This window comes from the organism of the source record quoted next, unplaced genomic scaffold (genome assembly GCF_019419815.1).
Source record: "Pyrus x bretschneideri cultivar Hongxiangsu unplaced genomic scaffold, Pyrus_bretschneideri_v1 Contig49, whole genome shotgun sequence".
NCBI classification, from domain to species: domain Eukaryota; kingdom Viridiplantae; phylum Streptophyta; class Magnoliopsida; order Rosales; family Rosaceae; genus Pyrus; species Pyrus x bretschneideri.
The window spans coordinates 566,493-589,553 of NW_025999786.1; the positions used below are offsets into that span (position 1 = coordinate 566,493).

At 37.8% G+C, this 23,061-nt stretch overlaps 3 protein-coding genes across 4 annotated transcripts; 1 reads left to right on the forward strand and 2 right to left on the reverse strand.

The window, feature by feature from the left end:
• Nucleotides 1-941: 941 nt before the first annotated feature.
• On the reverse strand, nt 942-6,018 carry LOC103935734 (GATA transcription factor 24). Its single transcript, XM_009345540.3, has 7 exons — nt 5,693-6,018; nt 4,946-5,029; nt 4,707-4,840; nt 3,418-3,528; nt 3,046-3,151; nt 1,559-1,630; nt 942-1,454 (listed from the first exon to the last, which is right to left on the reverse strand). The coding sequence occupies exons 1-7, from the start codon at nt 5,960-5,962 to the stop codon at nt 1,347-1,349; spliced, it is 885 nt and encodes a 294-aa protein (XP_009343815.2). The 5' UTR covers nt 5,963-6,018; the 3' UTR covers nt 942-1,346.
• Nucleotides 6,019-11,929: 5,911 nt separating this feature from the next.
• Nucleotides 11,930-13,499, forward strand: LOC103956109 (costars family protein-like). Its single transcript, XM_009368050.3, has 2 exons — nt 11,930-12,236; nt 13,159-13,499. Exons 1-2 carry the CDS (start codon nt 12,156-12,158, stop codon nt 13,363-13,365), a joined length of 288 nt encoding a protein of 95 aa, XP_009366325.2. The 5' UTR covers nt 11,930-12,155; the 3' UTR covers nt 13,366-13,499.
• A 406-nt stretch (nt 13,500-13,905) lies between these two features.
• On the reverse strand, nt 13,906-20,987 carry LOC103935736 (KH domain-containing protein HEN4). Of its 2 annotated transcripts, none has more exons than XM_048568631.1 (7): nt 20,212-20,987; nt 16,749-17,180; nt 16,365-16,640; nt 15,914-16,219; nt 15,775-15,839; nt 14,818-14,929; nt 13,906-14,349 (listed from the first exon to the last, which is right to left on the reverse strand). In XM_048568631.1, exons 1-7 carry the CDS (start codon nt 20,848-20,850, stop codon nt 14,158-14,160), a joined length of 2,022 nt encoding a protein of 673 aa, XP_048424588.1. In that variant the 5' UTR covers nt 20,851-20,987; the 3' UTR covers nt 13,906-14,157. The 2 variants fall into 2 exon arrangements, with proteins under 2 accessions (XP_048424588.1, XP_048424587.1); XM_048568630.1 differs by having other exon boundaries at nt 14,818-14,932; nt 20,212-20,986.
• Between the last annotated feature and the right edge of the window lie 2,074 nt (nt 20,988-23,061).

The following is a 23,061-nucleotide window of genomic DNA, read 5'->3' on the forward strand; positions in this document are numbered from 1 at the left end:
GAAAACATATTCCGATGAACTGATACGCAGATGACAGACAGACTAAAGCAAGTTTGATCCAGCAGATTGAATCCGGAAGGATCATACCCGCTTTGATACCAAGTTGAAAACCAAGGTACGCGTAACAAACAAACGATCACTATGAAACTACGAGTATTATTTATAACAAAGAATGCCGAGACGGCTATCTATATGACTACATCTTTTCTGACTTGTCCACAAGTGAATAACATGTATCATATTTATAATAAATTAATCTCTAATCTCTAAACAAAAACCTAATCCTAACCGGCTGGGCCCAAAGAGTATAGGGTAATTACGGGATGATTTGAGATTCTGGTAATTTTAAAAAAAACCAACTTATTAAAAAATCCAAAACAACAAATGTGTTTGGTAAAACAAAAACAAAAAAGTGTTTTTTTCTTTTTTTAAATTGTTGTCAGTGATAGGGGCAAAACATAAAAAAGTAGAAGCACAGTCTACCATGCTTCTAAAAAAAATGTTTTTTTTTTTCAAAGCATAGTAATTAGTGTCCGTTAAATGATATTTTCTAATAGCAAATATACTCCCGCATATTTTATAAATTACAAACTTTACCCCTACAATATTCTCTTTGGCAATTATTATATCACATTAAATACCACATCTTTTTTAGTCATTTAACATATTCACGATAATTTTATATAAAAGTTTACAAAACATCCATATGTAATTTTTATTTTTATTTTTTGTTAAAAGCACTATTACCAAAAAAAAAGAACAAAAAGAAAAAAAGAGTTTACCAAACACTTAATAACTTTATTTTTCAGCTATTTATTCTCACAGTACAGCAGAAACAGTTTTTAAGTACAGCAATAGTAAACTAGCCGACGATATAAATTGGCAAAGTAACTGAAATACGAAGAGTGTTAGAACTGAATTCGAATTCCAAACTCAAAGAATTTAGTAGAAGCTACCGCATGTTATTTCCTACTTCATGCAACAAAAATACAAATGATTACATCGATTACAATGATCATTTGACCAAAAAGAAAAGATTGCATTGATCACTATAAATCAACGTTCTCGATTATATGCTCTAGACAAGGAAGAACTGCTGGTACTGCAAATGCTACAATGCCATGAGCTTCTAAATTTGGTTCCAATACTTAAAATTACACAAAATAAAAGAGTTTTCAAACCAATTTATTTATAGCTCCAAGTCCCTAAACCGTATGTGCCTTCGATAACATACTTCTTCAATGTATTTGACATCCTCTGTGATAATACAGCAAACGGAAAACCACCAGGCCACGGGGGATTTCACAATTTCCTGTCTACGGTCATGGACCAGGCCACGGGGGATTTCACAATTTCCTGTCTACGGTCATGGCTGAATTATTGCCATTAGCTGAGGAAGGGGCAATGTTGGCACCCATGGCTACGACATCGGAATCCTGAACTCCGCCATCAATCTGATTTAAAACAAAAACAAAATGAACCCATGAAGGAATTCCAGGTATAAAAAAAATAACAAGAATTTCTTTATCTTCTTTCGGGGGTGCTTGGGGTGGTGTACCTGTTCAATTCCCTTTAAAGAAGGATCCTGGATACCTACATTTAGAACCTTAGGAACACCTGTTAGAGATCCCTGCAAAATGTTGAGCATACAGTGTAAGATGAGCGAATAATTACCAGCAATTACTTCCTATAAAGTTTTAGGATCCACCACCACAGAGGTGTCAAACACCATCAAAAATATATACTTCACAAATGAGATGCAAAGTGGCTGAAATGGTCTTAGCCTAAGGATTAGTAAACATACTCCCTTTCAGGAACATTTAAATGGATTCAAAAACATTGTTCGACAATGCATTTTTTATAGAGGATAATTCATCTGCGTGTCAGGTCCAGTTCTGCTGTACACTTGATCTAATTAATTCACTTGCTTATCTCTATCTATCCACAGATAAGGGATGGAGTGAAAACATGAAGTCCCACATTGGGACATTCTAAACACTTTCATTTCAGTATGTAACATTGAAAGTCTCTCCTCTTATTGGTAATTGCTTTTGGGTCGGACGCTCTAACTGGTTAAGTATTTTATTAAGGTATCTACTAGGCCCTAAACCATGGAATAACAACAGAGTAGTAAGTTCATCCTATGTTTCCTACTAACTGTTTGGATTTTCATCCAACAAATTCAACTAGGAATGTTGTATTTATGTGTCATAAGTGTTTTATTAAGGTATCTACTAGGCTCTAAACCATGGAATGATGTGTCTAAGATTTGAAAAACTCCTATGTACACATATGCATACACCCACAAACAGGTCTTGCAAGTAACGAAATTAGTAACCAATCCAAACTGATATATCCATGATTACAATATACCCATCAGAATTTGCTAGCCAGCTCTTTCCTTTCCAGACTGAGACTTTGTAAGCTGACAAGAATTTTTGTTCTGACCTTGGACAACTTGTCTACTATTTAAAGAAAAACATTCCCACTGCAAGGCGTTTTTACAACAGTGGAATAAAATCTAAAGGAGGAGAAATGGTTACTTGTTTCAACTAAGAACTTGTAGACCAAATAGTTGCTCTCTGCTAAGGTCCCCAACAGGAAGTTCTTGGATTTGATATAAATGACTGAAATGCATTAAGATGCAATGACCAATTGTGTATTTAAGCCATCCATAAAAGAATCCAACACTTCTACTGAGGAAAAGTGACATAAGCAGTGAAGAAGAAAATAGAATTTAACCTCAACCTCTCAAAACACTTGTAAGTGAAACAAAAGAATGCAGAAGTGGAGATCATGGAGAGAATCCACTTCTTATTGTGCGTTCATTTCTTAATGTTTCATGTGTGGCTATAGGTATATTGTCTCTCACAATTAGATGGATCTGTTTTCTCTCATTTACGTGATTGAATATTCCAAAAGAGAGTTATGACAGCACAAACAATATAATGTCTCATTTGCACTCATATATAACTTTTTAATTATGCCTACATCGTAAAGAGGATTAAAAGACAAAATAACTAAGGATTTATAAATCCGACAGACCTTGTTGGCCCACTTCAGCCCACATGCATTACATAGAGTCCTTGGGCCTGCTGGCCCACGACGCATCATTGGAGTTGACTTTGAGCTTATCCCACAATGTGTACACCTGAAACGGCATTAAGCATTATGTTTCAGAACACAGAGAATGTTAGTATTTATCTTGAAACAACGAATACACAAATTAGAGTACAAAACCTGCATCTCAATGTCAAAACAGCATCTCTTTGACTCTTTCAAGGAGAATGAAGACTAGACCGGAAATTCAAAAAAATTATATAACGGCCCTGAACCTTATGACCTATCCTAAAAAAATAAAAATCTAATCGTACTCAGAGCATAATCAACAATATATGAAGATGGATTGACACTTACGAAGTTTCCTGCATGCTCTCATCTTGTCCAGAGCCCTGTGTTGATGAAGCAGGGCCTCCATCATCAGAACTACCCTTGGACGATGTAAATTGACCCTTCTTACGCTGCATTCTGAAATATGTACACATCGTATATTATAAGATGGCCAGGACAAAAAGGATTCTGGAACAACACAAATGTCAATTCATTAAAAAAAAAGCGTCGGACTGAGTGACAATTCCTATTCCATTAATGTTTTCCTTAAAAAGAGCTGTCCTTCAGGTCTATGATAACTACAGAAATCCTGACCTTCAATTTTGTTTCATATCCATGCCATTTGCACTGTGGTATAGAAAGGCCTTATGAATGAGATAACCTTTACATTTCACTTTAAAAGTACTCAACTGAAGAAAGAAAAAAATTGTAAAAAAAGTTTCATATACAAAAGATCCACTAGAATTTCCAAATAGAAGACCAGTCTTTTGCAAACACATTCATATGCGCTACGAGCTTATGGTAATGTCCTGACAAAATGTTATCTATTTATTTCCTCAACGTCCTATTGCTTTAGATTTGTGTATGAACTTGTGTTTAGGAAAGGACTGAGGTGATAATTCCAGCTGATCGTGTATCTATTTCCTGGGAGAAACTTAACTCTTTGGGGAAGGAAAAAAGGTAAAGGTTACATGGATCCATGCACTGTTGGCGATGATCTAGTTTGGGTTGGAGAGAAGAAACATAAGAACTTTTTAAAGTTATAGAGAAGTGGTGAAGGTTTTCTGGGATGAAGTAAGGTTTTGATCCTTTGAGCTTCAGTTTCTTCTGAGTTCTGGGAACTATTGTCTTTCATTTTATTTTTCAGACTCGAGGGCTGTTTTTAATTAATTTTAGGAATGCTTTTTTTTTTCCTCTCTTACTTAATTTAAGCAAACTGAAAATAATATGTATAGTTGAATATTAAAAGATATATATGTACATCAATCTGTACAACAAATTCCTCTAAGAAAGATATCTTAGTGTTGTTTATAATAATACAGATCGCTTGATGATAAGCATACCAACATCAAGACCATCAAACACTAATGACCGCACTTACATATTATACCAATCCTCATTCTTCAGTATATTTTGTCTCAAAATATAAAAATAAAAACAACCACATAATCAGAAATGGTTGTGGTAGACAACGTTAAAAATCATGATATACATTTCCAAAGGAGACAGTGTCTTTGTAAGAGGAAGGAAAAAGAATTCTCAATTCAGAAAAGATAAGAAAAATGAAATAATGAAAGTAAAGGATCATGCCGAACCTGAGTGCAACTTCTTTCCGCACGGTGTAACGGATTTTCTTATCAAAACAACGTTCTTTTCTCTTCTCGCGAAACCGACTTAAAGAAGCAGCTCTCTGCGGTTGAGTTGGCCTTGCAGGTAAGTCATTCATACCCTGGAAGGAATGCCATTATAGCAGCAAGCAAAGTGAAGAAAGTTAACATGAAAACTACAATTTCTAGGAACTTGGCATGATTTATACGTATCTAAAAGTACCAACTTGCTGGTTAAGAGGAACTGGCCCCATTGAAGGAATGCCAGAAGGGATTTCATATCCACCCAAAAGCAGCAGTACTGCCTGCACCTGTGAAAAAGAACCACAAAAGCTCAAGCTTCTTATGTAACCCTCTCTCATTAACACCTGAAGCACCTATTTTGATTCGTATGACAGGTTTCCCGTACATATAAAACCTAAATAAATAAGTTGCCCAAACAATGCTCAGCAAACACTGAATCACTGAAAAAAATATATATATTTGCTTGCTACATAACATAATGAAACAAAGAACCGCTCCATTGTCGAAAATTTCATTGAAAGACTAAAAACCTTTAATTTACAAGCCATTGTCCAAAATAACATGTTTTCTTCCGCAGGACAAGTTTACAAAAACCTCTCACACCATCCGCGATAATCAAACCAATAGGCCACATAACTCTTTTGAAATTCAACTGCTAATAAATCACGTAAATGAACTACCTTTTCGCGCATGACAAAGTAAACACCAAAAATGTACGCATTACGGAAGTGCAATGAAACACACATCCTTCATAAATGCAGCTACTTAAACAATAAAGCATGACTCACAAGTTCCCCTAATAAAAATCAAACTTTCAGAGAAGAACAAGACATATCAGGTATAGCATATAGAACAAAACAACAAAAGAAAAACATATAAAGGAATGCGAAACTGCTGCATGTGAATCACTACCGCTGCACAACTCGCACAAGTTGAGCACTAAACCTTACCTTGTCGGGCGAAACAGCGTCGAAGACATAAACCTCGCCATGAAACGAGAGAGTTAGCTGATCAGAGGCACCGTTTGCCGCCGCCGGCGGAGGATATTCGGAGCTGGGAAGGTAGAGTTGATTTGGAGGAATGGCGGTACTATCTTCGAAGCGTATGTTAGGGTTGTCAATGGGCTCTTCAACGTCGTCGTCTTGGTCGTCAACTTGGTTACTCTGCGTCACTCCTCCTGTGCTGCTGTAAATTGAATTCTGGTGCTCGGACTCTGCCATTTCAGATACGAAAAAGACAACCCAGAACCCCAACCTCCAATTCACACACAAATACTAAGTTGATTGAAAGCAATCCAAACCCTAATTTTGATTTCCTTAATTTTTTAATTAAAAAAAACAAGAGAAATTTTTGTCTGAGAGCAAAAGAGTGAGGACCATAATTTGGGAATTCAATCAGCAATGGGAGATGGGAGCCAGAGGTTGAGGATGACGGGTTCGGGAAACGAACCTGCAAGTTTTTCACATTTACAGATATACCACTGACTTGGACAATTATTATTATTTTATTTTTTTTACACGAGGACAGTGTAAGTTAATTTTAATTGGAATTTAAATTTCTTTAATACAGATTTTGTTAATTTCAAGGGTAAAGTACACAAAACTACCTCAACTATTGGTGTCATGACACTTTCATACCTCATCTTTTAAAATTGACAATGTCATACCTCATCTTACGAATTTGTGCCAATATTATATCTTCCGTTAGCCTACCGTTAATTTGTCAGTTAAATATTAAAATAATAAAGAAAAGTTAAAACAAAAAAAAATCAGAACCTTTCGTCCCATCCACCCCCTCCCCCTTCTCTCTCTCCCCATCTTCTTCTTCCCTGCGTGATTCAACCAAAAAAAAAAATTTGAAAACTCATCAACCCCCAAACCCCCCCACCCCCCCCCTCCCCTGCGGAGAAGGAGGAAGAAAAAAATAAAAAAATAAAAAAATAAAAAAAAATCCCCAACCCAGTTCGTCCCCCCCCCCAACACAAAAAACCAAACCCAGTTCGTCCCCTCCCAAAACAAATCCAACCCCCTGCCAACCCAGAAAGAAATAGAAGGAGGAGGAGGAGGAAGAAGAAGAAGAAGAAGAAAAACCCAAATCTCGTTCGCCGATTTTGCAAGGGGAAGGTGCGAGGTTGGGTGGGTGCGGAGGGTGGATGCGAAGGGAAGACGAACTGGGAATTTTTTTTTTTTCTGGGTTGCAGGTAGGGGCTCGGGTGGGGGAGAAGAGAGGGGGGATAGGGGAGAAGAAAGAAGGACGCGGGGGGAGGGTGGGAAGGGATGAAGTTCTTTTTTTTTTTCTTTTTTTGTTTCTGGGTTGCAGGCTTGCAGCAGGGGGTGGGGGGTGGGTTTTCTTCTTTTGTTTTCTAGGTTGCATGCAGCAGGGGGTGGGGGGTGGGTTTTCTTCTTTTGTTTTCTAGGTTGCAGGCTTGCAGCAGGGGGTGGGGGGGATGGGGAAGAAGAAAGAAAGACGTTTTGCAGGGGGAGGGATGGAGGGAGGGAAAGGGTTGTTTTGTTTTGTTTTTTGTTTTTTTTTTTTTTTTTTTTTTTTTACTTTTCTTTATTATTTTAATATTTAAAAAATATTAAATGATTTTTTTTTAGTTTTTAATAGTATTTTATTAATAGAAAGTGGGCCTTAAATCAAGTCACGTCAGCATTTAACTGAGAAATTCATGCCAAGCTAACGGAAGGTATAACATTGGCACAAATTTGTAAGATGAGGTATGACATTGTCAATTTTAAAAGATGAGGTATGAAAGTGTCGTGACACCAATAGTTGAGGTAGTTTTTTGTACTTTACCCTAATTTCAAACTCTCACTCATTCATAGGAATTTGAAAATGACAATTTATAAATTCTGACTTATTTAAAGGGTAATGCTCAGAAAACTAAACTTTTAGAAAGAGTTTGTAAACTAAATGATGTGTCACCAATATGAATGAGCACGTTTATCAACGTTTAAGTCATAATCTAATAATTACCTTCCATGTTATTTTGTTTACAAATTTAGTCTCCCTAGCATCACTCTTATGAAAATTCTAAGTTTATTTCTCTTATCCAAACATAGTGTTAAGTTAATTCAAAAATAGAGGATTTGAATTTGCTCAGACTGCCTGGCTAGTAGCTCCAACTACTTTCTGCCTTTGGCTCGCGGCTCGAGGACTTGGGTCTCCTACCTGTGATATGTGGCTGCCGTAGCAGCGAAATGAGTTGCTGCAGCATGCTCCTGAGCTTCAGTTTGGGCTACTACTGCTGCAGTGGTCCTTGTCGTGGGCTGCAAGGTGGTGGCCACGGTGATGGGCTCCTCTTGTCGTCGTGTTGAGCTTAGAGGATCATCGTCGTGGGGCCACATCCTCATCTCTGCACACCGGTCCAAATTCTTTAACGTACGAGGTTCCGTTCGTTGTGGTTTCAGAATTTCCTACTATTGTATTCTTTTTCCAAAGAGTAATCAATAAACTTTTAATTTAAATGGTATGATGTGTGAGAAATTCAACGTAACAAAAAATTCCAAAAACCAATTGCGAGAGTCTTCTTTGAATATTTGAATCAAGCTCTCAATGAGAGGCCGTTTGGTATGCAGACGGGATGGAACGGGACGGGACGGGACGGGATGGGACGGGACGGAATAGTGGTTCCATGTGATGTTTGGTATGCGCAGGACAAAACGGGAGAGTTGTTTCGTTTTGCGTTTGGTAAGCGCAGGACGGAACGAAACCAAAACATTAAAATGACTAACTTACCCCTGTTTTGTCTGTTGTTTGGTACAATGTTTGGGACGGGACAGAACATTTTTTTTTTCTTCTTCTTCTTGCTGCTGCTTATCTATGATATATTTTGTACACTATATTTTTTTTCTTCTTCCTCGTCATGATCATTCCAATTACGTGAGATGGCCATATAATCTATCAAAGAAGCCATAATATTACATATGTAAAACAAAGAAACATATTGTTAGTGGAGCAAACATGATGCAATTAAGTTAATATCTGCCTACAGCTTTTTACAAAGCTAAATTACTTCCTATTGAAAAAGGTAATCCAGTGAACAATATATATGATCAATTAAAAGCAAATCCAGTGAATAATATATATGTTCTTTGTTTCACTGTTGTTTTGGGCAATATTGCAACTCTTTGGTTTTCATATGCAGCATCAATAGGCTAAAAGCATGTTATTCATATGCAACATCGCTGATGCAGCATCAGTAGTGCAGCATCACCGATGCAGCATCATAACCTGTTCATATTTGAAGACATATATGCTTTTCTATGATATATTTTTTATAGTAGCACATGGCTGAAGATATGTTATGCCATTTCTTGACTGAAGACGTGGCAGAAGAAGCAAAATGAAAAACAATGAATGACTAAAGATTGTATTCCTTGAACAATGAATGAATTACACACACACACATACACACAGAGAGGTGTTTGTTATTTATACAAGTATTCTTTGCTTCCCTCATAAGCTACTAACCAACTATCTTCCTTATATCCCTACAAACCCCAACAAACTAACAGCCTTCCTACAATCTCAACAAAGTAATTGCCTTGCTGATGTGTAACCTTCATGCTGATGTGTTTGTAGAGTCATACTAATGTGTACATATCAATCAACAGACCCATGACTTGAAGCAATAACTTCATTGGCAAATACTTAGTAGATACTTTACAAGAGAAAAAAAAAACATTAAAAGGGTAAAGACCACTGTAGGGAACATCTTGTACACCACTTTCAGAATCTCATCAAATACTTGAAGAAACTTGCAGGGAACATCTTATACTCATTTTTCCGTTCTTGCAATTACCTCCACCTTAAAATCTGGTTTTTCCCAAACAAGTTCCTTCTAGTCCCCACAATCAGTGATGTCAACATGCCAATCATGTGAAAGAAAAATATCAATTGGTTCCTCAACTTGCATGAGTTTGTGGAAATCATACTCAAAAACATGATACAATGACCTGATAGTATGACCATTATAAGGAGGCCTCTCAAAGTGTCCAGCTCAAAGAAAAAAAAAAATGAACCGCTTTCAAACATTTAACACCATATATCAAATTGCACATACCATCATCGCTATATTTACAATAATAGCAAAACATAAACAGCTATTGTTTTACCAACAAAAGATAAGCAATGAAGTAAACACCAATTCGAAGGTTTTCGAACTTGACTACACCAGCAAACCCCAAGAAGTATATATTAGGTGTTGCCCATCTTCCATAGTACCTATACAAATAGCAAAAACAAGTAAAAAACCAGCAACAATCATTCATCCGAAGCGAAAAAAACGACACGAAAAACAATTGGAAGAGAATGCCATAGATTATAGTTAAAGAAGGGACTCACAATTCCCATAAGTAATTAGAAGCCTCGTGATTCCCATCGATGAATATGGTCGGGTATAGAGCCACTGCCTCACCAGAATAGTATTTCCAAAATGTGTTCATGCTCCGGAATTTACGAGGCACTGAACCCACTAAATCACACAGCTCGGAACCAGATCCAATTCTTTACAAACAAGAATCGTAATAAAACTTAAAAATCAGACTTTGTTCTTTTTTCCAAGCACAAGTTAAACCAGAAAAATCAAGAAAACTTACTTATTTTCTCATAATCATCCTATTTTCCATGGAAAAATCAAGAAAACGAACCTGGAGATGCAGCGGTTACGGGAGAAGATCGAGATCAAACCTGGAGATGCAGCGGCTACAGGAGAAGATCAAGATTGAACCTGGAGATACAGCTGCTACGGGAGAGGATGAGGAGGAAGGCTACGGGAAAAGGCAGCGCAGGTAGAGAAGATGGAACGAAGAAGATAGAATTTTAGGGTTTGTTTTTTTTATGGTGTAAATATTGAAAAAGATAAGGGGTATTTTTGTCTTAAAATGTTATAATTTTGTGTTCCACGGATATGGAACGAGTCGTTCTAGCGGGTCAGGCGGAACGAAAATTCATCCAAAACTCGTCCTGTGGAACAGCGCGTTCCACCCGTTTTAGACGCACCAAATGTGGGACGAAACGCCTCGTCCCACTCCGTTTCGTCTCGTCCCGCGTACCAAACGCACCCTGAAGGCACCAATTTGTGGTAGTGAATTTTCGCCGTCTTCAATCTTGACGAAAATGTACCTACAAAACAATCAACATTTTTGATCAAAAACCTAAGTCTTATCCGAGGTTAGGCCAATGGATCTTGAATGTCTAAGTTAGTTTCTCTTGAAAAGAGTAAGTGCTAGGGCTTTTAGGGTAGCTAATGCTTACCGAAATTTGGTAGAGATGGAGGTATATATAAAGGAGTGACCGGCCACAGTGTTAGGATTTTGCTCTACACGTGGTAGCATCCTATTTGCCAAGGTGTGAGTAAAGAATATTCTCAATATATTAAATCGGAAATATTATCGTGAGATAATTGTGAAAATATCCCTAATTGATTGAAATATGGATTACTTACTTTGATGGAGTCAATCTTCAATTAGAAATGTATTATAGATAGGAATATAGGAATTGGTAACTAATACCGATCTTTAATGCCCTTGACTTTTCTTTGCCATGAGCATGAGAGTTATGCGCAGTCGTATTCAGCTGCTTTAATCTTCAATGGTGCTGAGCTGCACGTGGAAGTATTTGATAAGCTTGAACATTTAATGAGGCCAATCTTGTTTTTCTTGAGCGAAAATCCACATGTCGCCTATAGTATTTTTAGAATTATTTAGGCTCCACAAATGATATTGCTATTAAAATTCTAAACTAGTGTTGTGATACCAAATTGGAGTTCAAACTTAGTTAAATAGTCGAATAACCATTATAAAAAATAGACATAAAGCTTTGAACATAAAACTCAACATGTTTCAGCATGATGCCTACTCACAATATAGATTTAGGGCCACAAGGACTGAGCGCATAAGTACTGAGAATTCAGAGGTATCCTAGTTAATCTCTAGTTATTTGTATGACAATCATTCAATTATAACAAAGTGCTCAAACAAAGTATGATCGTCAGTTTAGCAAATAATAATATAACTACAATAGTTTTGGTATTTTGAAAATATTTTGTACCTACATGAAATGTAGCCCAAACATTGTCCCTTTTAATGCAATTTTTCCTTGAATAAATCACAGGAAAGCAACGAATAATATTTGCACAGGAGTGTATAAGCAGCTAAATAATGGTGATTTTTTGCCATTAGCCTAAGTTGTATTTTTTATTTTGGAAATATGGAGGCACCAAAGAAAAATGGAAATGTACCCAAAATTTGCTACGTTATCCGAAAATAGAGATCAAACAATTGGTGGGTTGTGCTCCGGTCTTGTCACTTGACTTGACGTTTCTCTGTGTTGTTGGAAAGGTTTTTGCTTTTTCCACACCCAACGCAGAAGGAGGAGTGCAGAAGCGAATCCATCAAATCATCAGCCATGAATGTAGAAGAAGAGGTCGAGCGTCTCAGAGAAGAAATCCAAAGGCTTGGCAAGCTCCAAGACGATGGTTCTTACAAGGTTAATTAAATCTCTCCTCTTGCTTTTTCTTAGTGTGTATATCCAGTAATTATAATTGTAATGCTGCTCTACAATTCGACCCAGATTGAGAAATACAAGTTACTGTTTGGATCTAAAATTGTTGGGCCATTTCAATGGTGGATCTGTATTATTCTACTTGTTTACAAGTTTCTGATCGCATGATTGATCTAGGCTGTGTATTTGATCATTCATCAAAACTCACTACAATTGCAAAACAAGACTCGAATCGATTGGTGTTTATTTCGTGCAGGTATCGAAAATTCACTACTGTTGCTCATCAGATTGTGCTTGACCTCATTGTTTTTTGGCTTTGATAAGATTTCTCTGCGTATCTACGCATTACCGGTTAACATATTCTTTGTGATTCGTCTCAAGATGTTTGCTTCTTTTGTTTCAAGTTTGTAGATGGATTTGATCTTTGTCAGTTGAAGGTGGCATTTTTCCCCCTGTAAAAATGTGGTCATTTTCTCTGCTAAAAGCCTATAAGCCTATAAGAATGTTGGTACTGTGAAAACTAGGTTATGTATTTTCTGCTACAAGTAGAAAAACTGTAGCAGATGAGCATATGTTCTCTTCCTTCTGCATCCCCCGTCGGAAAATTGTAATTTTTTTTGCATTTATCACTTGAGAGGGACAAATAGAGAAAGAAACGGACCTCGTCCAGATTGAAGGAAGTAGTTATAGCTGATGCATTTTCATGGTAATTGAATTATTTGGTGTTTGATATGTTGTAAAGTCTTCGTGTGTCGATTCAGCTCATTCAGAATTTCAGATTTCTTCAGGTTTCTGTTATCTACTCCGCTGTTTGGGGTATGTCGGTTTAATTTCTAGTCTTCTGCACATCTTTGACGCACACGCACACCCCAAGAAGATTTTTAACTATTTTGATTTATCGGTGTAGGTCACATTTGGTGTGCTATTTAATGATGATAGATGCGCAAACATATTTGAAGCGTTGGTTGGGACGCTAAGAGCGGCAAAGAGGCGGAAATTTCTCACATACGATGGTGAGCTACTGCTGCAGGGTGTCCACGACAACGTGGAGATCGTACTCAAACCAAAACCGGCAGCAGCGGCGGAGGCAACCGCTGCAGTCGGGACAAGTTAGGGAAGTACGATGCACTTATTTCAATTTCATGTCATGTTATAGTCCATATATCATGTACTGTGTCTTTGTGTGAAAGAGACTAAATACTTTTGAGAGACCCATGCTTGCCAGTTGAAAGTGTTTATTTCGCTTAATCTCGGGTCCATTTCCAGTATTACCTAACATTCTGGTTCCTAAGTTCTTACCATATGATGCTGCCCATGATCATACTCTTCATTATCATCATAACCATCAGTGTCAAACTTATCAGCGTCAAATTCATCGTCATATGGCTAGGCGATATTGCAATCTACACTAGTTTACGAGAATGCGAACTTGAACTCAAGTGCAACCGTACGAGTATTGTCCTAAACAACTGACTTAACTCACATATGTTTATCCTGCCCCTTAACCAAACAAAATACCACAATTTAACACTTAATCCCACTTGTCATTTTAATTTGTATACACATCACACATCACCTTGTTTACCTTGAGAGAATAATTGAAACACATTGTTTTCCTCTTCCTCAACCGTCACATTACAATAAACAGAGGTAATTGAGCAAAAAAGATTAATTCATTAAAAGACCGAGTTAACTAAGCAAACGCTCTCGTATCAAATTCCTTCCTCTTCGTTTCTCAAGAATACATCAATATGGCAGAATGATTAACACCCTACGAAACATATTGGTAAGCCGATAGAGCAAAGTTTACTTTTGCTTAGCTCGGGACTGGCATTAAAAAGAAACCCTCAAGGCTGAATCTTCCTACCCTAGTGTACAGTATTTGACAAAATCAAAAGCCGATTGATTACCATGCCACTGGAGTCTTCGCCTTCAAACATGTCTCAAAACCAACTAGTTGCAGTGACGGTCCAGTAAGAATGAATGCATGTAGAAGGCTTTGTGCTGCCTGGGTTTCATCAGGTGTCCCAGATATGACAATAATCCTGTCAGTTGTTCCAGGACGGGGCTCATGCACTATGACCTTGGCACCAGAAATCTGATTGAAGGAGAGAAAAACGAGAAAATAAAAGAGGATAAGTTCAGGTTGACGTATAAACAGACAATCTGTAACAGTATGCATATGTGATATCCTCAAAGTTCACGACAGTGTGTTCAGCTCATCACACAGCGCCCCCCCATCTAACGGTCCCTATCATTTTATAACACAAGGCCCTTTTCCCCAAGCAAAAACAACTATCCTCTGGGGAAGTAACTGTGTTCTTCCCAGCCAGTTAAATGTACTCTTCTGAAATTTTGCACAATTCCTTATTAGGAGTAATAACGACTAGAAATTTAAAGACATGGGAATCCCTCAAATTTAATAAAGCCAAAATGGTCATTTGAGGTTTCATATCCAGCAAGCAAGACACTTGATAAAGACCGGGGTGCTTCCTAGCCACACGTGAAGAGCAGTTTCCTTAAAATAAAATCAAAGAAGCAAACTACTAAAAATTATGACATATACCTGTCTTAGACGAGCCAAATTGGTACCATTCTCCCCATACACAGAGCCAATAACATTTTCAGGAACTACAATCTCTACAGTTGTATTTGTCACAATAGCAGATTTGCTCCCGCTGCTAATACACAAGGACATAGTTCAAGAAACGAAAATTTAAAGCAACAAACAAAAAATGATAAGCACATTCCATTCGTAACTTTAAGTACATAACTGCACGAATTTTCAGTATCCATTTGAAACCGAATATGTTGGGTTTTTCAATTAAGTGACATATTGAGGTGGGATATGGAATAATAATAGAGAATTTTAACGAAACTCTTCTGGTACTGTTCACTTTTAATGAAAATGATATTTTTACTCTGAAAAGTCACTCCTGGTACTATTCGCTTACAACACCCTTTTGTCCTTTTGATTAAAACTCATAGTTTTCAAGCTCTTTTCATTAGTTTTTCTATAGTATCCGAGAGGTAACCAGCCTATGATTACTTTTAGGTGATATTCAAGGGTACTTCGATTAATTATGAAATAATGGCTGTGCATGGCAATCAACTAACCTGAGTAGTCAAGTTCCTAGAAAGAGGTGAAATATGAACCTAGATATAAATGTTTTTAATGAAGAATATCATTAATTGATGTTAACTTCAAGAGCAAACAGTGTAATCAGTAAAAAATTACTAACCACAATGTCTGATTTGACTCCTAGCCGACCTTAGTCCCAATATATTATTCAATTTTCAATTTCACTTCATATCCATAAATTCAGACGCAGCTCACTAAAATGGTGGCTCAAGCCAGGAAAATCATACCCAGATGACCTCCTATCTAACAAGTTTGTTCACACCAACCGGCTCAGATCTTGTGATCTGAAGCTATTTATTCATGCTTCAAGACAACATCCATTTTTCATTTTCAGACCCCTTTATAGCTTAGCAGTTTAGCCCAATCTCATTATTTTCTAACCTGCCAATTTCTGTGCCACTTTTTAGAGATGTCAAACCCCTTCCAACATCTGTGAAAGCTGCCATCTGCAATACAATGCATAAATCAACGAAAATAAACATACAAAAATTACAGCTGAGAGCATGTGAGATAGACTTACCTGTGATGCCCATGGTATTGGTGGGGAAGGATGATCTAAGCTATGGGAAAGACCAAGATGATCCATACTTTGAATTAGTGTTGTATGATGGCTGAGACCATGAGGAACACCAACTGATGACGATTGCTGAAATCCAATAAGAGATGGATCCCTAGGTCTTCCATAAGGACTTGTATCGGTTGAGCTTAGCATGGATGAACTGCTCCTTCTTCCAAAATTACTTACTGTGCTGGAGAAAAGGTTATCTCGTAATCTACCAGTAATATTGTACAAAGCATCTTGCACGTTTGAAAAATCTCCTGAAATCTGGGAAACAAATATAATTAAATATATGAGAAAATTGCAAGTTCATATCGTCAACTTTAGATCGCCTAATATAATGAATTTCACCAATGGAACGAAATGAAATCTAATTATTACACTTTCCTTAAAGAATGTGATAATACCACACCTGTACAACTTCATCATTCTCTAAGGCACATTTTGGGACCTGGTCACCCCCTATTATTCGTATACCAGTACCAGTTTGCTTCCGGATCTCTGAAACTATTGCACCCCCTTTTCCCAGCAAACAACCAACTTGGTTTGATGGAACTACAAGCCGTGCAGTAAGGGGTGAACCTTTATTTGAGCTTGAGTCTCGCCCCTTTTCTATGCCTGCCTCTACAGACCTTGAGAAGACAAGAACAGCAGCCTTTTGTGCTGGCGAGTACATTGATTCAGGATTCTATAGAATATGAAGCAGATATAGATATAAGAAAAATATGCCTGCTTTAACAGATATAGATATAAGAAAAGAACAAAAAAGAAAACGAAAAATAACAGAATGACAAACCTCAGATGCAGAAACAGTAATTAATCGTTCATCACACTCAGCCACAGATGCTGCAATACTTATTGAAGCACCTGTTTCATTTTGAAGAGCCCTGACAATGGAACCCCCCCTTCCAATTACACCCCCAATCCTATCATTGGCACAAAGAATCCTGAAAGAAACTTCCTGTTGTTTTGTCTCAAGTGTGGGGATCCTTTTAGCCTCTATTGAGGATGGACGAACTCCTGTAGCATAACTCATGGAGCTGATTGGCAAATTAAGCATTGAGTTCCTCTGTGAAAGTTGATCTAAACGCAGATCAGGAAGAGTCTCACGAGGAACTGCCTCAGGCCTGCTTCCAGTCATCCTTGTCTTGTCAACTGGTGGACAATCTTGGAGACAGCCAGAGACAGCAACAAGTGCTTTCTTTACAGCCAAAATATCCCCTTCTATCTGCCACACCATTGACACAATTTCCAGGGGAGAAAAAAATATAATGTTGTTCTTTTTAATTACCAAAAAACAATAAAGTGGAGGCAATCAGACAATTAAGAACGAGAAGCATTAATATAACACAAACGAAGGAATACTTTGTTTCTATTTTCTTTTACAACAAATCTGAAAGGCAAGTGAAGTCAGAAGTTAAGCTACATAAAGGATACATACGTAAGAAGATCCAGAAAAAATGATGGCCTTTAACAGCTACCAAGTTCATTCCACCTATTTGGTACCTAACTTAGCAGATCTACAACTGCCAGCCTTTGTATCAGTAACTCACAGATATTGTTAGCATTTATAACACCCTATACTTTTCATTATTTTTTATTAACAGCCATTAAAATCCTAATTATGAGCAGACATGATAAACTTTAGAGCCTTCTGAACTAATCATACATGTATCGACTGCCCTCATCACCAATATATGTAGAACCTTGCATGTGTTAGACCATTCTACATGATAAAATCAGCAGAAGAAAGGTGATCATATCACATTTGTCAATATCCACGGTCCTGAAGTGCCAGTAGCACCGCTTACTCAAACTGCTTCTATACTCCTATATTTTTTCTGCCAATATGGATGTAGGTTCTCATTAGGATCTCCAAACTAAACTTTTAATTTCCAGAAATTACATTACCTAAAAAATAAAGTTGTTCCTATCACTTTGGACAACAAAACACAGTATTCGACCAAATGTTTGCCTGTAAATGTTAAGCTTAGTCAGTATTCTATTTGTTGTCTTCTTGGTATACCAAGTCCTACCTCAAAACAGTTAGCCTGGATACAATTCCTTTCTATTGTTATATAAAGTAAAATTTCTCATATGTTACTGAAAACATGTGAAAAAATTTAAAAGCCCCAAATAACTTTTAATTCAGCATAACTACAACCTGCCATACATACCATCCTACTCAAAGTTTTGGTTCCTATTGACAACGAAATCAAGCAAAACTACACTGGACCTTCTAGACTACTAAATAAGTTGAGTCACACAAACATACATGGAGTGCGCCAACAAGTTTCGATTTTCACATAACCCTAAACAGAATTTACTAAGTTCACATCAGCCAAATGAGACAAACTCACTACATCATATACAAATATCAATAACAAGACAATGCAGGAGTCACTACTCATAAACAATCCGACTAATCAAAACCTAAAACTCAATTCCCATTTCAGAAAGGCAAAGAAACAACCTTACCTCAATTATCTCTTCTGTGGCAGCAGCACGGGTAACTTCTCATTCAAAACCGTAATTTTACCAGTTTCTTTCCTAATCTTCTCTACCACCTTACCCCCCCCCTCCCCCTTCTCTATCACTGACCCAACCTGTGCCGCCTCCACCAAATACAGCGGCACGACAGCACACTAACCCCCACCGCAATCGCCCCAGTCTCCACCTCAACTTCCAGAATCCTATCGAACACTCTCAGAAGCTTCCTGTACCTTGGAAGCATCAATGTCCTCTTCAACACCACCACCACCACCACCATTATTAACATTGCTGAGAGCTGGAGTTTTGACCCAAATCTTTGACTGGATTGTGCTCAGAGCAATGACCACAACGACCCGGTTGGGGAATTCGACTTGGGGCTCTTCGATTCGGATCTTGGCTCCGGTGGTTTAGTGGAGCTGCTTGATCAGGGTACCTGACTTTCCAATGACAACACTGCTGCGCGAGGCATGGTAGAGCATGCGGAAGGCGACGGAGGTGGGAGGAATGCTGAGGGGAGGAAGAGGGGGCCTGGAGCACTTGGAGGATCCGTTTTCGAAGTTGGGGTTGGGATTCGAAGACATTGTCGATGGGGAATGTTTTGCTGGTCGGGAGAGAAAGGTGCTTCCCATAATACTTTCTCTCACTGCAAATAGTTTCCCCTTCGCTCGCACTCTCTCTCTCTCTCTCTCTCTCTCTCTCTCTCTCTCCCTATCTTTCTCTTTGGTACCTATTTGGTACCTAATTCAATCCAGTCAACCGGCTATGGTTGAGGTCAAAATTAAGTATGCAAATGGCACACGCCCATCTAACCCAACTTAGCGGATCTAAATCTGCCAGCCTTTGTATCAGCAACTCACAGATATTGTAAGAACCTATAACACCCTACAGTTTTCGACATGATAAGCTTTAGAACCTTCTAAAAGTAATCATACATGTATCCACCTCCCTCATCACCAATACATGTAGAACCTTACATGTTTTATACCTTTCTATGTGATAAAAACAGCGGAAAAAAGGTGATCATATGATTCATATCATATTGGTTCCAAATTAGCAGTATAATTGTCAATATCCATGGACCTGAAGTACCAGTGGCACCACTAACTCCAAACTGCTTCTATATTTGTGTGCCAATATGGATGTGGTTCTCATCAGGATCTCCAAATGAAAACTTTTATTTCCAGAAATTACATTACCTGAAAAATCAAAAGTTGTTCCAATCATTTTGGACAACAAAACAGAGTATTCTACCAAATGTTCGCATGCAAATATTCAGCATAGTCAGTATTCTATTTGTCGTCTTCTTGGTATATCAAGTCCTACCTCAAAACAATTAGCCTGGATACAATTCCTTTCTATTGTTATATAAAATAAAATTTCTCATATGTTACTGAAACATGCAAAAAAACTTATAAGCCTGCAAATAACTTTTGTAATTCAGTATAAATACAGCCCGCATACATATCATCCTACTCAAAGTTTTGGTCCTATTGGGAAAGAAATCAAGCAAAACTACACTACACCTTCCTAAACTACTAAATAAGTTGAGTCACGTAAACATACAGCGAGTGCACGAACAAGTTTTGATTTTCACATAACCCTAAACAGAATTTACTAAATTCACATCAGCTAAATGGGACAAACTCACTAATCATACACAAATAAACGAATAACAAGACAATGCAGGAGTCACTCACTCACAAACAATCCGACTAATCAAAACCTAAAACTCAATTCCCATTTCAGAAAAGCAAAGACAACCCTACCTCGATCATCTCGTCTGTGGCAGCAGCACAAGCCGGTAACTTCTCATTCAAGACCCTAATTTTACAACCAGTTTCTTTCCTAATCTTCTCTACCACCTTCCCCCCCTTTCCTATCACTGACCCGACCTGGGCCGCCTCCGCCAAAAACCGGCACGACACCACCCCAACCCCCGCCGCAATCGCCCCGGTCTCCGCCGCAACTTCCAGAATCCTCTCGAACACTCTTAAAAGCGCCTCCTGCGCCTTGGAAACATCAATCTCCTCTTCAACACCACCGCCGCCACCATTATTAACATTGCCGAGAGCTGGAGTTTTGAGCCAAATCTTTGACCGGATTGTGCTCGGAGCGATGATCACAACGACCCGGTCGGGGGATTCGACTTGGGGTTCTTCAATTCGGATCTTTGCTCCGGTGGTTTTCTGGAGCTGCTTGATTACGGCACCTGACTTTCCGATAACGCCGCCGATGCGCGAGGCGTGGCAGAGCATGCGGAAGGCGACGTGGGCGGGAGGAACGCTGATGGGAGGAGGAAGGGGCCTGGAGCGCTTGGAGGATCCGTTTTCGAAGTAGGGGTTGGGGTCAGAAGACATAGTCGATAGGGAACGTTTCGCTGGTAGAGAGAGAAAGGTGCTTCCCATAATACTTTCTCTCACTACAAATAGTTTCCCCTTCGCTCTTCTCTCTCCTCTCTATTTTTCTCTTTCTCTCTCTAAATGTACTTACATATTTGTTCGTGTATGCATCGATTCAACCTGCCGCTGCGGTTTTTCTCTCTCTAGAATCAGAAGATGTGTCCAAAAAATAAAACAGGAATCAGAAGGTGTATTATGATTTTCTCTCTCTCGTGGTGCGCACTTCGCACTGCGGAATAGAGGTGGATTGCCTACGCTTCTATTTTTATATATTTTTTCATGTCCTTATGTGATATGTGATCACGGTTAAATTATGTTAATGTTTTGTATTAATTTTTTATAGAAATAATAAAACAAAAGTAATAGGTATATAAAATGTTGACGTGACTTAACCGTAACCACACAAACATGAGGGCATGGGAAGAGTATGAAAATGGGAGGGTAGACAATCCACCTCCCTGCAGAATTGGGTGTGCGCCGACCCACACACACCCTTTGTCATTTTTCGGGTAGTCATGTAAGAGCTCGTTTGGATGTACTTTTAAAATAACTAAAAACGTTTTTGGTGAAAATATTTTCGAAACTAATCCTTAGTAAAAATGCAAGTAAATCCTGAAAAAAACATTTAAAATGCTTCGTGGAAAAAGTACATAAATGGTGCTTCTTGCAAAAAACACTTAAAGATTTTTGGAACCCAAAAATATTTTCACTAAAAGCACTTTTATCCATTTTAAAAGCATATCCAAACGAGCCTAAGTAAGTACATAGAAAATATTAGCAGTTAAATTGGAAAAAAAAATGGATAGATAGGGTTTCATTGCATCTCTTGTTACAGGAAAGAAGATCAAGTGTATTAAGAGAAGTAAAGGTGAAGTCTGACAGGTGTTGCCATCGTAAAATAATAAGGGAAGTACGGATCTATTTAGCTAAGGAAGGGGGTGATGTAATTTTTGTATTTTAATCCTGCGTTTTAACGAACACTAAATGAAAATCTCAATTTTGGGCTAAAATTGCTAACAATATTCATCACAAAGATTTAAAATACTAATTTATTTATAACAAGAGTTATATTCCAATTATCTTATAACCACGAGGACCACAGATCTTATTAAGCCCTTTCTTTTGTTGGAAAAAGTTAAGTTAACCATACTAGATTGTCCATCTCATTGCGCCAGAGTTGAGGTTCTCTTCACGTAAATTAAAATAGTTTAAACTAAGATAATTACTAATAACTACTCAATTTTTAGAATGATTCTGAATCGGTTATAACTTTTTAAAATGCTCTGAATAACTACTCAATGTTTTGAAAAAGGGACACTCGTTGAGGAACCAATGTCAACTGTCAAGTGATCATGACACTACCGTTAATTTATGCTTGCATTAATGTTACGTGATTGCATAGAAAAACATTGGAACGTTAAAACTTAGAGCAAGTCCACCATGGGCAATAGCCATGTGGATTGGCAACAATTGCAAGCCAATTGCCTCCCAAAGTGGAACCAGCTCATTCCGACAATTGGGCTGAGTGGGAGCCTGTGGGAGCGATCAAAAGAAAGTCCAAGGCCGAGCGCCTAAGGGGGTGTGATGCAAGGTCGACATCAACATGATGTCTGACGCCAGCCATGTTATAAAAATAAAATTAAAAATTGCCTCAGGCATGTGGACAACACAAGTGCGTGGAGGTCACATCTCTGACAATATTTCAGACGGTGGGGCCTGTGTGGCAACCCACTCAATTATTGTTGACGTGGCAAATTTTGGACTGTTTGATTTATAGATCAACGGTCCACATTTTTTAGCTTTAAAAATTTAAAAAAAATTGGTAAAAAATCTAATATGTTACCGTTAGGCCATGTGTGACAACCTGGATTATTAGATTTCAAATTTTTGGTAATCCAACGATTCAGATTAATTAAGCTAATAAAAAAAATTTAAAAATTAATTAAAAATCCAAAATATTTTTAAAAATTATAAAAAAAATTTCTATAAATACTTTACCCTTATATTCCACCTTGCACCACATTTCCATATTTTCAAATACGTTCAACCACATTCCAATCTTTATTCAAACATAAACACACCAAAAAAAATTACATAACCACACCAAAAAAAATTACAAAAACACACCAAATAAACCTCATAAAAATCTTATCGATATCTATCTATAAAAATTGTACTTCCAGATAATGACAGGTGATGTGACGAGATCGGTTAAAA

What these genes read in the sequence shown, in the direction of transcription:
- LOC103935734 (XM_009345540.3), bottom strand. Translation starts at nt 5,962, where the DNA reads ATGGCAGAGTCCGAGCACCAGAATTCAATTTACAGCAGCACAGGAGGA. An exon ending in GAGAGCATGCAGGAAACTTC is followed by an intron (nt 3,152 to 3,417) that starts GTAAGTGTCAAT and finishes ATGCCGTTTCAG; the next exon opens with GTGTACACATTGTGGGATAA. An exon ending in GGCTGAAGTGGGCCAACAAG is followed by an intron (nt 1,631 to 3,045) that starts GTCTGTCGGATT and finishes AACATTTTGCAG; the next exon opens with GGATCTCTAACAGGTGTTCC.
- LOC103956109 (XM_009368050.3), top strand. Translation starts at nt 12,156, where the DNA reads ATGAATGTAGAAGAAGAGGTCGAGCGTCTCAGAGAAGAAATCCAAAGG. An exon ending in AAGACGATGGTTCTTACAAG is followed by an intron (nt 12,237 to 13,158) that starts GTTAATTAAATC and finishes TTATCGGTGTAG; the next exon opens with GTCACATTTGGTGTGCTATT.
- LOC103935736 (XM_048568630.1), bottom strand. Translation starts at nt 20,850, where the DNA reads ATGGGAAGCACCTTTCTCTCTCTACCAGCGAAACGTTCCCTATCGACT. An exon ending in TTACTGTTTCTGCATCTGAG is followed by an intron (nt 16,641 to 16,748) that starts GTTTGTCATTCT and finishes CATATTCTATAG; the next exon opens with AATCCTGAATCAATGTACTC. An exon ending in CAATACCATGGGCATCACAG is followed by an intron (nt 15,840 to 15,913) that starts GTAAGTCTATCT and finishes ATTGTATTGCAG; the next exon opens with ATGGCAGCTTTCACAGATGT.